Raw genomic sequence first — 13,813 nt, 5'->3', positions numbered from 1 at the left:
AAGCATAGCTGACAATTGAGTGGAAATGCTAACTCTCTTCAACCGAATTCCATATGTGAAACTGCCATAACATTCATTATATATATATATTACTTAGTTTTAACACTTTTACGAATTTTAACACGTTTACAATTTTAACACATTCGGTTGAATTTTATTGCTGCCTTGGGAAATCGAACTCACACAAATCTAGTTAATAACAATAGTTTTTAGTTAAGATACTGTGTTTGTCCATGCAACATATGATTTTGTTTCAGTCTATATAGCATAGTTTCTGTATGAGGGGGACATGTGATTCATTAATTAGTGTGTTTTTATCCCAGTTGTCTCTAATTGCACTCTTTGTTGAGAAATATATTACACAGACTGCTCATACCTTATTCACTGGCATAATAAAAGTAATTGTTTTTATTGCCTCTGCAGTATAGTGGCTTTTAGGGAGGGGGTGTTGTTTACCACTGCAAGCGAGTAACTATGTCCCCACATGAATTTGTTTAAACTTTTTTTCATGTGTGAAGTATATGCGAAACTTTTATTGGTAACAGAAAACTAGCTCGGATGACAGTGATAATATAAAACGAGTTTTGATATGTATATAAAATCAATATCAACAGTCCCTGATTGATGAAAGGGGCAGGAAGATTTGGAGCTTCCCTGGAGAGCTTTCGAAGTAAATACAATTAACCACTGCTTTGAAATGAAACATATGAATAAGCAATATTTACTAATATTCATTAAGCGCCGAAATACGCAGCACCAATGTGTGAATTTTTCCATTAAAATATAAAAAATAACAAAAAAAGAAATAATAAATAATAAAAGTTAAAATACGTTTCTTTTAAAATGAAAAAAATCTACTTAGTCTTAAAACATTTTAAATTTGTTTTCATTATTTCACGGCCCCCTCAACAAAACCTACGGCCCCCAAGGGGGACGCGGCCCACAGTTTGGGAAGCGCTGATTTACGATACTAGAATTTTAATTTAATTTTTGCTGCTAGCAGTTCATGGTCAGTGTCCAAGTCTGGAGTTTTTAAAGTTCTAACATTTTACGCTGATGATTTCCAATTGCGTTTGATTAGAATGTAATCAATACAATTTTTTGTTGTACCATCTGGTGAGGACCATGTGTATTTGTGGGAAGGTCTATGAAAAAAAAAGGGTGTTACAGATAACAGATGTCATACAGGTTAAAATGTAGTTCATCTTTAGCTTTTGGACACCACTGTATATAGTGTTAAAATTAGCGACCAGGACCACGAGATGCCGACACTTGCCAGCCCTCTCTTCACTAGATACCATTTATAATCATTGATAGTCTTGGACCAGCTATTTCTGATTGGCTACCTCTGTAGATTGATCCTCCCCCGTCAGTCTCCAAAAGTTAGATTGGCTACACGGCCTCGCCTACTCCCTTTAAGGGACCGAAAGGCGTTGGTTTTTATTTTTATTTTTTTTATTTTTCTAATGTGTTTGCTTGCTAGCAGTGGTAGTTTGATTGCAATTCCATTGTAGATTGATTGCGACCAGTTTCCAGTTTTATTTCTTTATAAATGATCTTCCACGTTGATCTGAGATCGAAAGGTATAAATTTTTAGTTAGGGAGTATTTTTAAAAGGCTTATTCATAAAATGAAAATAACTGCGAATTTTACATGGCTTCTAGATTTTATTTGTAATATAGCGTCTCAATCAGGCAGTGTTGTCATGGCAACGATTGCGCGCTACAATTGTTTTATTGTTATTTATTTCTTTTCTTTTTGTCTTTTTCAGAAATATTAATATGCGTTATTCCAGATTGCAGCTTTGCCACATTAGATAAAATACTGTCTAGGTTTTTTTTTTTAGTTTTATTCTTATTGCAGATATAATGGGACCCAAAAAGAAAGCTAAAAAAAAAGAGGATAAATCGCAACCCACAGCCTTATCTTCCGGTAAAGAAATGTTTTGTGTGGAAAAAAAATAAAAAATATAATGGATTCTTGACTAAAATATTGCTTTGGCAGCTCGTTAATAAAAACTGCCCAGTTTCGATGGTCGTTGTTTCTACAGGTGGCACGTGAAAAATGCACTTCGCTCCTAATTTTAGGAGAGGTTGCAAAATCCGTAGCACGAAAGCAGGTCGTCGTAACTAACGAAAAACAACAAGGCACTCACTTCCTAGGAACGGCAAAAACTCAAAATTGTATATCACTATAAAAACCGCGTTTCGTTTTTAAATTTATATATTTTCTTGAATTCAGTTGCGACAGTATAGTACTATATATGTGGGAAGGTATGTTATTTGATCCCCGATTAATAGATTCCGCTCCCTCAGCGATCAGAGCGTTAACCCCAAATCCCAGCAATTCTTAAATCTCGTATTGTGGTCATTATTAGAAAGCATGTTAAATCTTTGGAAAATTTTCCTTTCTACAGTAAGTAAGCCATCCTTGCGGTTTAACTAACAATTGGACATTAAAATTCTGGTCTTCTTTTCTTTTTCTTTCTTTCTTTCGTATTTATTTTATTTATTTATTTGTTTAGTTTTTATAAATTTTGTATCTTCATTGGAAAGAGAAAGAATGTACATGGAATTTCAATAGTGGATGTTGAAATAATAGGAATGAAGACCTCTTGAATGGAGCTCCTCCCCTCCATGCCCAGTACATGATCCAGTCGGTGGCCATTCACATCTGGTTATTTTAGCTAAGTGAGATTTGCTAATCTCTCAGGGGAGGGAAAACTGTGAGAACACATATAGACATGCAATTAACAGACATACCAGCTTCATAGTCTTTAGTTGCTTTGGCTGTAATCCCAACCAGTCAAACCTCATCTGTATGTTTGGTAAAATGCAAATAAATCTGAAATTATTGAATCAGTTGCTCAGTGAGAGACTCTGCCAAATTTATATTCAAGTTTTACCCCCATTAAATTATTAAGTTGATTACAAATTAAGATAAAGATGATTAGTTGACATGGTGGATTTTAACTGGAGTGTGTAAAATCTCAACTTTTTTGCTTTCTCTCTCAGAAAATTTTGTAAGGAGCTGAAAAAAAAAAAAAAACACTCCTCTGTAGTGTAATCTCTTTCCCCCTTCTCCAACACACACATAATACCCATCAGGGGTAAATTTGGTTTGATTTTGACCATAGTGTATGTGTGTATATGTGTATATATATATATATATATATATATATATATTTTTTTTTTTTTTTTTTTTTTTTTTCAGAATTCATTTTTACTCGGAATATTATGAAAAAGCTTTAATGACTGATACTGCAAGATAAAAAGATGACATGATATATTTGAAAAGATACTACTAGTACACTAGTTTCGTTGAATTGATCAACATCTTCAGGTATCACAATCAAAGAAGTATATAAAGAATTACAGACTTAAAATTGTAACAACAGAACAAGTACAAAAAGACAGTAGTGTGTTTGAAAACAAACACGCTAAACAAAAAATTTTAAAAGTTTGAAAATAAACACGCTTTGAGTTCCAAATGTTTGTTTGGAACTCAAGCTCGCATTTTGATTTCAAACATGCTACTGTCTTTTTTGTACTTGTTCTGTTATTACAATTTTAAGTCTCTGTAATTCTTTATATACTTCTTTGATTGTGATACCTGAAGATGTTGATCAATTCAACGAAACTAGTGTACTAGTAGTATCTTTTCAAATATATCATATCATCTTTTTATCTCGTGGTATCAGTCATTAAAGCTTTTTCATATATATATTATATATATATATATATATATATATGTTAAAAATACCAAGCAATTTTAAACCTGGTTTTACTCCATTTCCCAAGTAAGCAAACAGACAAACAAGTCAAGTTTGCGCCTGCAAGTGATGCAAGTCTAGCTGATCCTACAGGTAGTGAAAGACCAAGGCAACTCGTGGTAAAGGTGGCATAAGCTCTGATCACTAATCTTAATATTTACCCTTAATGCCAAAACACATCTCCAAGAAGGGGATGCATGATGTTTTGTATTAAAGGCAAGGGGCCACTACCCAGACCGGTTTCGACCTTTATTGAGGTCTCATCTGTGGGAGCTAGGCTAGAAATACCAAGATTTAGTAATACAGAGCTTATATAAGTATTTTACCAGAACAAGTTGCCATAAGGTGTTTTAACCTTATTAAATAAAAATCTCTGGAGGAGATATAAATGTAGAAAGTACAGGGTGTTCGGGATAAATTTGACATATTTATAATTAATTATATTTTTCCGTAAGTTACATGTATTAACACACACTTCTCTTCATTTAAAAGTTTGGACCCTTCTTCATTCATATACAAGATGTCAGAAAGGATGGATAGCTGGAACCCACCTGAATCATGGAAGAGAATAACTTGTATCATGATGATTCGTGCCCGCCATCAAAATAAGGATATTACGACTGCTGCCCAATGCTCCCTGAATACAGTAAAAACAATCAGGCATGAACTAGAGACTTGCAATGGTGACTACGAGGATGTAGCAAGAAGAAAGATCCCTAGCAGACGATCTGATTGCGTTCGTACAGCAGAATTCCTCGCAAATCTGCAGGAACAGGTGTTGAAGAACCCTGGCATTGGAATTCGGGCTTTGTTCGTGGAGTTGCTAACTGTAGTCAAGCCCTGGATAACAAGGGTAGCCAATGGTAGGCCGTATGTATGGCAGCAGGATTCGGCCCCTTGCCACACCTCTGGGAAAAGTCAAAAATGGTTGTCTGAAAATTTCTACGACTTCACCAGTCCAAATGTTTGGCCTCCAAACTCCCCAGACCTTAACCCCATGGATTATTTTGTATGGGGCGCAGTTGAAAAAGACACCAATCGCACTTCCAGTAATACAAAAGCCCAGTTAATGGGTAAAATTAAAACAGTTTTTGCGGCCCTTCCCAGGGAGACTGTAGCATCAGCTTGTTCGAGGTTCCGAAGCAGAATTGAAGCTGTGATCGATGCTAATGGTGGTTATTTTGAGTAAATCTTGTTGATAGTATTGTAATTAACTCTGCCTGTAATGTTTTTTTGTCAATTCATTAAATTTAATAGATACAAAGAAGATTTTCTTTTTCCTTACGAAACTGTCAAATTTATCCCGAACACCCTGTATTTTACCTTGGGTATAATAAATGTTAAAAATACCAAGCAATTTTAAACCTGGTTTTACTCCATTTCCCAAGTAAGCAAACAGACAAACAAGTCAAGTTTGCACCTGCAAGTGATGCAAGTCTCTATAATCTTGGTATTTCTAGCCTAGCTCCCACTATATATATATATATATATGTGTGTGTGTGTAGAAAATGACTTGGGTGATCAGATGTATTATTTTAGGACTGTTTAGGTTTTAAAATAATTAGCTTAAAAGATAGGATGTCATCCCACCTCAAAAATCATTCCTTTTTAAGGAATCCATTTGGTTTTTAACAAATATTAAAAACTGGATAGTTTCTATAGGCAGTAATGATGTTATGACTAAGATGAAATAAACATTTCTTTTAGAAGAATGTGATTTCTGTACAAGCAATGAACAGTTGAAGTTGTCAGTTATGTGTGTGTGAGAGAGAAGGTTCTTTCATTACACAGGTCATGATGATAAGCACAGAACTTCCATTATGTCCAATCATTTTTTTCTTGAATGCCTGGAATTTTGTGAAATTATGCAAATAAAGATGGATGACAGAGGGATTTGTTACTACTATAGTTGATCTGATTCCGCTTATTATTAGCGGAATCAGATCCTAGTATGACAGCTAAAATAATTCAAGCTAGATATATACCCTTTTTTTTTTTTTAAGGATATTCCTACTCATGAAAGGTTAGACATCTAAAAAATGTAACATTTGAGAATATGAAAGAGATGTTAGAAAAAGCAAAAATGATCAGTAGGAAAGTAACGTTTGTGAGTCTGTTTCCTCAGTGTGATGGGACATAACTGAGAAGAAGGGCCATGATTGCTAATGAATCAATAAGAAGATTGTTCAGGAGGAATAAAAGATTAAACCAAGAATATAATTTCTTGGCATCTTTAATTTGAAGAAAAATGTTTGTTAAGAATTATAAAAGATTACCAAAACAAGTATTAAATTAGGAAAAAGAAAACCAGGACATCCTCTAAAGAGGTTCGATGATGATTTCTAAGGCCGGAACAAGCCACTCAAGGCCTAGATCATTGAAAATTGTGATGGTGAAGAATTATACAATTTAACAAAGTGTAAAATGCATGTAAAGTCAGAAAATTAGAAATAAAAAAATGCAATTGATGTTATGTTTTTAGGAGCTTAAAGATAAGTTGTTTTTGAAAATAATCAATAGGTCACAGGTTTGAATCTTGCTATAGGCATTGACTTTAGGTGGGAGATTAATTACATTACCTAGTGAAAGACCATCACCACCCTGCTTATTAGTGTCTTGAAAAGTGATGATGTATTAGTCTTATAATCTTTTATGAGTGGGAATCACATAAAAAAAAAAAATGGTGTTAAATTATCATTTTTTTATATTTTCTTGTAAGGATCATCTGTTTGTTTGTGTGATTTTAAAGTTATGGTTGCTATAACTATGTCATGGTACTGATATGTAGAACAATGGTGGGTGAATTCAGTATGTGTGATATGCATGCGTGCCTCCATATGCATTTTACCTTTTGACTAGAAAAAAGCTTTTTTCAATTCTGAATAAGACTTTGATCAGGCTGCATAAGGACTATGGTGCACAGATTTTGTCAACTGTTTCTAAAGGGATGGTAATATGTTAGAGACAATCCAGAGCAGGTTCACTAAGTCCGTGTCATGTGTATGTGTGATATGAAGACAGATTGAAGAAATGCAACTTGTTTAGTCTTGTGAATAGAAGAAGTAGGATAGAGGGGAGAATGCGATTGAGACATGTATGTTGGTGATGGATAGTTACCAGATCAATATAGAGGGAATTTTTCATAAAGTAGAGGGTGACAAGGATAGAGCAAAAGGCCATCCCTGGAAACTGTATAAGGAGAATGTGTACAAGAGAACGAGGAGCAGGTTCTTTATGGAGAGTGGTTAACGAGTGGAATGTATTGCCTGAAAGTGTGGTGACTGCAGAAAATGCAAATAAGTTTACGGCATGGTTCAATGGATCTTTTCGCACAAGAGTGTGGACTTTCCTATGATGAGATTTTTGACATTATGGAGGTCTGATGTTAATAATAATAATAATGCAACATTGATGAAAACAGGATTGTAACAAAATGATAATTAGACAGATAGCTTTAGCCTCCTCTCTGATTTCCTCCAAGTACTGGAGTAATCCAATGCTCTGTATTTTTACCCACTCTCTTTCACCTGTGCATAGCATAAATGATCTCTCTCTCTCATTAAACTCAAATCCTATACGTGGCTTTGCTAATGGCAGTATACTCTATTCCTCTTCTTCATTTTGACAAACCCTGTAGGGAACAATCACTCAAAGTTTCGTGATTGGCCATTAACCAATGTTTTAAATTCTGATCTCCCTGAAGGAGGCCTGAGATTTGAGAATGCTAGTTCTGATGATAGCATCAGAGAATTATTTCATAACCAAAGTAGCCACTTTGCTTTCAGATGGGGAATTTTTGATTAAGAACAAAAATACTGCAGAGTTGATGATTATGATAAACTTAGGAGGCCTCTTGAAATAGTGCAATGGCATGATGAACTTGAATTGAAGGGAAGGGTGTTAGCAGTTCACTGGAAAGGATCAAGGGTTTTTGAGCGAAGTAGTATCGTACTGCATACACAGGATAAAGAGAATTTTCAAAGCAAAAAAAAAAAAAAAAGGTGGATGGACACTGTAAAGACAAATGTGATCACCAAGTGCATGAACAGAACAGTACAAAGCACAGGCAGGAAATAGTGCAATGGCATGATGAACTTGAATTGAAGGGAAGGGTGTTAGCAGTTCACTGGAAAGGATCAAGGGTTTTTGAGCGAAGTAGTATTGTATTACATACACAGGATAAAGAGAATTTTCAAAGCAAAAAAAAGGTGGATGGACACTGTAAAGAAAAATGTGATCACCTAGTGCATGACAGAACAGTACAAAGCACAGGCAGGAAATGTGGCAAGCATAGTGATGTCAGCAAAATCAGATTATATAATGAAATTATTCAAGCTGCCAAAGGAAATCCCAAACAGGTTTTTTGTTATGTGGTTCATAAAAGGAAAAATTATTATGGAAGGATACCTTTTATAAATGCTGATACTCAGAAGATGAAAGAAGTAGAAAAAAATAGTTCAATTACTGAGGGACCACTTTCAGAGTGGTGGCAGTAAGGCAATGAACTGACAGTGTGAAAGAGATGTGATGTGGAAACAGAGATAGATGAACTGGAGTCCTTATGAAATCCTAATGTGACTTCAGCCATGGAATTAATGTCTACCTTGAGATTTAGAATTAGTATTAACAGGGAGTTGAAGTTCAGAAGCATATTGCAAAAGTAGGCAAAAAAAGTTTTAAGGATAACTTGAATGTTGAAGAGTACTGGCAAGTAAAGATAAGGAAGTTATTGTCCATTTCTATAAAGGTTGATATTATCACATCTACTGTCCATGTGTATAGTAACCTGAACAATCACAAATCCTCACAAACCTTCATATATCTTCCCTCTGAAAATATATTGAAGGTTTATGAAATTACTAAATTTAGTGGATAAGTAGAAAAGAAGAGATAGAAGTATAAATGTTACTGAAGGAGTTTTGTAGGTTTGATACAGAAAACGTTTTTCAATGCATGACAAGAGTAGAGAGTGAAAACATAGGGATATTACCCCTGAAAGTTGGGTAAGCATGTGTTAACAAGTCACCACATTTATAATATGATATTTTTAATTTAATATTTTGTACTCACCACACTGTTAATATGATAACAGTGTGGTGAGTGCAAATGAGTTTAAGGCATGGTCCGATGGACCATGTGTTATGCTTAGAGAAGTAAATGTAGGGCCATTGTAGGTTACCAAGTAGTTGGGTGCTATTCCAGGCATGAGCTCAAAGAGAGGTATAAGCATTGTATGAATAACGAATAATATGGACTTGCTGCAACAATTCCTTGAATTCTGTGCACATGCCTGTGTATTAATAATAATAATAATTTTTCATGAAGCTTATACTACTGGGGATTACTACATAGAATAATTATATTATTTGTTTTCTATATAATTTGTATTTTGTTTATCTATAATCTAATTTATATGACAGTAAAATCTCTATGCAAAACAATATTTACACAGTTGTGTTATTTATCTTTAGAGGAGATATTGGCTGCAGGAGTGAAACCAATAGTACTTACAACCAAAACACAAGAAGAATTTAAATGTGTTCTTGATGAAGATATAACTGAGGAAAACCCAATGATATTCTTCAAGAAAGGACATCTCATTGATGATATGAAGAAAAAAGCTGCAGTTTCAGATTTTCACCCTATAAAACAAGAAATTCTTGTAAGAATATAATGATGTAAAGTATCTTATTACTGTTATTTTGATTATGATTATTTACCATGTTGTTTTCATGGAGTCACCAGATGATAAGCTACCCAAAAAATCTTCAGTGCCTCTGTATAAACAAGTAAGTGAAGATTGGATTTTCTCTATGAGAAAATCCAATCTTCACTTACTTGTTTATACTCTTTTGCTCAGGTTCCAGAGATTTACCTCCTTCCCCAAACATCCACTTTATATTTTGAAAAATCTGTTAATGATTCTGTATGATCTTTTCATTATTTCTTCTCTCAGTCATATCCTTTTCTTTCTCCTGTCCATTAGTAGAATATGATGACCTGCTTTGTTTGGACTTTTCTCTTCATCTCTTCCCTCGTCATAAATCCATGACTAAATCTGTGCTAAGTAATCTTCTAGATTACTGTGCAAAGATTTAGTCATGGATTTATAAGGACTTTCTTAGGCAGTCTTATAAGGAGTTTATACAATAGAACCTCCACTTTCTCCTCTCTGTTTGTCAGTGACTTTTTCAGAATTATTATAATTTCTTGCATTGTCTTTTCACTTTGTAACATGTCCCTTGAAATTAGATCTTTACATTAACCCAGCTGTTATTAAGGACTTAAGACCTTACACATGGAACGTTGCAATGCTACCCATTTTCATATATCCCCCCCCCATTGTTGTGTATATATGAAAATAAGTGCAGCGCTATTATTCCTAATAAGGTCATATAAATATTTTATTATCAATTAATAATGTACATTGATGTAATAATGACAGTACAGCACATGTGAAAGACAACTCGTGTGTACACTTACATATGCCTCTTAATAATAATTATTATTATTAGACCTCCATGGAGTCAGTGTACTAATTGTGGGAAGTCCTCCATCACACATACACACGTGTGTGATGGAGGACAGCACATCATACAATGGTTGAATGCATTCACCACACTTTCAGGCAATGCATTCCAACCATCTACAACTCTCCACAGAAAAAAACCTACTCCTCACCCCTTGCTTGCACCCTCCTTACATAGCTTCCGGGGATGGCCTCTTGTTCTCTTCCTGTCTCCACCCATTCCACGAAAAATCTGATCCACATTAATCCAGTAATAATCTCTTACCAACTTCAGTACCTCAATTATGTCTTCCCTCCTCATTCTTGTATTCACTAGACTCTGCAATTTCTATTCCCTCAACTTGCCTTCATACTCAACATCCAGATACCAGAAACCACCTTTGTTAATTGTCTTTGAACCCATTCTATACACAGTAATCCATATGCAGTCTGATTAAAGCCTTATACAAGGGAATCATAACATCCTTACTCCTACATGTCAGTGTGGTCTGCATCATTCTCATAATGTGCTGTGCTGTCCTCACAATTTTAGCAAAATGCCCCCAAAATCTCAAGGTCATCCACCACTATCCCCCAGATCCCTCATTTCCTTCACCTCCTCTAAGATATCCCCATCAACCTTATACTTTGCATCCTATCTGTGTGCTTCCTAAACTTTAAGCTTTACACTTTGCTACATTGAACTAGAAGCCACATTCAGAAAGTCTATTCAAGTCCCATTGGAAGGCTACAATGCCCATTGTGCTCCTCATAGTTCTTCCCAACTTTGTATCATCTGCAAACAATTGTATATCACCATTCTAGTCTTTCCTGATATCATTTACATACAAATTAAACAGCAATGGACCCAAAACAGATCCTTGGGGCACACTACCACCACTGGTGACTTTTCTCCTCCAGGATTTCAGTAAAAGCATAGCTATCCCACCCATTAATGGGTTATTAGATAAAAAAAATAGAATTCTACACTATTATAACTTTAATGTTACTTTTAAATCACCTATAAAATTCAAAAACATATTCAACTCCTCCAAGGATCCCCCCCATCCTTGGCCTAACCTAGAGTATACTGAATCTATTGCACCTGTAGCTTACCTTATACTGGTGAAATTGGATGCACAATTCCAAAAATACATAAACAACACATTAAATTTAACAATTTTGGTAAAGCAGGCCTCTCAGATCATGTTCTTAACACCCTACACCCAACTGATTGGAAAAATACCTGTTCCTTACATCACAATATGATTGCAAATTTAATGAAGCCTGTGAAATTTTAATCAACCATCCTAATCTAAACAATGATGGTGGCATAAAAATCCCAAGAATATGGATGGCATACATTTAGCCCACATAATTTCTTGCAAGTTCTCCAGCAAACCCTCACTTTAGGACTCTAAGGAGTAATTTCAGCTCAATACTCAAAATTCAATATATTTATATGTACATAATCTCTAGTTTAATTTATCTCTTAGTGATTGCTAACCAAACAAATAATAGCACTTCTAGTTTTGATGTAGTAAGGATTTGTTTTATTTTTTTATTTTTTTTCACCAGAGGTTCAGGCCGGTAGTATTAATGGTTGATCAAATTAGTGTGACTTGAGCATACTATGTAGATTGTAATGTAGCTTGTTTCTTTGTATATACAGGGTGTTCGGGATAAATTTGACAGTTTCGTAAGGAAAAAGAAAATCTTCTTTGTATCTATTAAATTTAATGAATTGACAAAAAAACATTACAGGCAGAGTTAATTACAATACTATCAACAAGATTTACTCAAAATAACCACCATTAGCATCGATCACAGCTTCAATTCTGCTTCGGAACCTCGAACAAGCTGATGCTACAGTCTCCCTGGGAAGGGCCGCAAAAACTGTTTTAATTTTATCCATTAACTGGGCTTTTGTATTACTGGAAGTGCGATTGGTGTCTTTTTCAACTGCGCCCCATACAAAATAATCCATGGGGTTAAGGTCTGGGGAGTTTGGAGGCCAAACATTTGGACTGGTGAAGTCGTAGAAATTTTCAGACAACCATTTTTGACTTTTCCCAGAGGTGTGGCAAGGGGCCGAATCCTGCTGCCATACATACGGCCTACCATTGGCTACCCTTGTTATCCAGGGCTTGACTACAGTTAGCAACTCCACAAACAAAGCCCGAATTCCAATGCCAGGGTTCTTCAACACCTGTTCCTGCAGATTTGCGAGGAATTCTGCTGTACGAACGCAATCAGATCGTCTGCTAGGGATCTTTCTTCTTGCTACATCCTCGTAGTCACCATTGCAAGTCTCTAGTTCATGCCTGATTGTTTTTACTGTATTCAAGGAGCATTGGGCAGCAGTCGTAATATCCTTATTTTGATGTCGGGCACGAATCATCATGATACAAGTTATTCTCTTCCATGATTCAGGTGGGTTCCAGCTATCCATCCTTTCTGACATCTTGTATATGAATGAAGAAGGGTCCAAACTTTTAAATGAAGAGAAGTGTGTGTTAATACATGTAACTTACGGAAAAATATAATTAATTATAAATATGTCAAATTTATCCCGAACACCCTGTATACATGTATACTCCAAATGATGACCTTGATAGGAAGCTCAAAATGTTGAGTGATTATTTTGGTTTATATTAAATTGAAGTTTTACTATAACATGGTAATTGTTTCCATATTTTTTTAAAAGTTGATGCTGATCATCCTGTAAGCATGAAAGAAAGGACAAGGTTATTATCAAAAAGAATATATGTGGAATAATGAGAAGCTGAGTTAATTATGAGAAACTACAGAGATTCTCATAATCACCATGAGAAACTCTGTAGTTTTCTAGCATCAATACATTGGGTTGATGCATTGTGCAGAAAAAATGTTGACAAGCTTGGGAATTGATAAAGCAGTACATAACTATTTATCAAGAGTTAAGCAAATAGAGTAGAAGTGAAATGGATGAACGATGAAATTAAGTAAGCAGTGTTGGAAAAAAAGTTATGTAGGAGGTACACGACATTCTGTGGTGATCAGGTGCATGAGGAGTATAAAGTGCAAGGTAAAAAGGATAAACATAGTAAAGAAAAAAGAGAATTCTTCTGTTATATGTTATATGACAAGCAGATGGAAGAATAATTATCGCAGTTTGACACTGGTGGAAAGTTATGGTAGTAGTAGTAGAGTGACTTGCAGAAATGTAGTGGAGTTATTTAATGAGCATTTTGTCGGTGTATATGTAGTAGTGTAAATGATACTGTGTAAAATGTAGAAGGGAGGCATATATTAGGAGAATTAGAGATGAAAGAATCAGAAGAGTAGCAGGTGTTGATTAAATGAATGTTAATAAGGCTGTGAAATATATGATGTATGACCATTTATTTTTAAGGAATGTGCAAAAGTTATGATCTTGATCTCATTGTATAATGAAATTCTTGCAGTGGAAAAGATTCCTAAGGAGTGGAAAGAAGACAAAATAGTACCACTCCACAAGCATGGCTCTCCAATTATAGACCAGTATGTATATC

At 34.9% G+C, this 13,813-nt stretch overlaps 1 protein-coding gene across 1 annotated transcript in view; it reads left to right on the top strand.

The window, feature by feature from the left end:
- Positions 1–1,491: 1,491 nt before the first annotated feature.
- Positions 1,492–13,813, top strand: part of LOC150095143 (dynein axonemal intermediate chain 3-like) — a 78,729-nt gene continuing 66,407 nt past the window's right edge. The window contains exons 1-2 of the mRNA XM_090411203.1: positions 1,492–1,583; positions 9,244–9,434. Coding sequence (XP_090267329.1) covers positions 1,553–1,583; positions 9,244–9,434 — 222 coding nt within the window. The 5' untranslated portion in view covers positions 1,492–1,552. The remainder of the gene's footprint in view (positions 1,584–9,243; positions 9,435–13,813) is intronic.

Source organism: Typopeltis vanoorti, chromosome 21 (genome assembly GCF_054136105.1).
Source record: "Typopeltis vanoorti isolate ZY-2024b chromosome 21, IOZ_Tvanoo_1.0, whole genome shotgun sequence".
In the NCBI taxonomy this organism is placed as follows: Eukaryota; Metazoa; Arthropoda; class Arachnida; order Uropygi; family Thelyphonidae; genus Typopeltis; species Typopeltis vanoorti.
The sequence above is the reverse complement of the archived record's forward strand: the minus strand, read 5'-3'. Positions and strand labels throughout refer to the sequence as shown.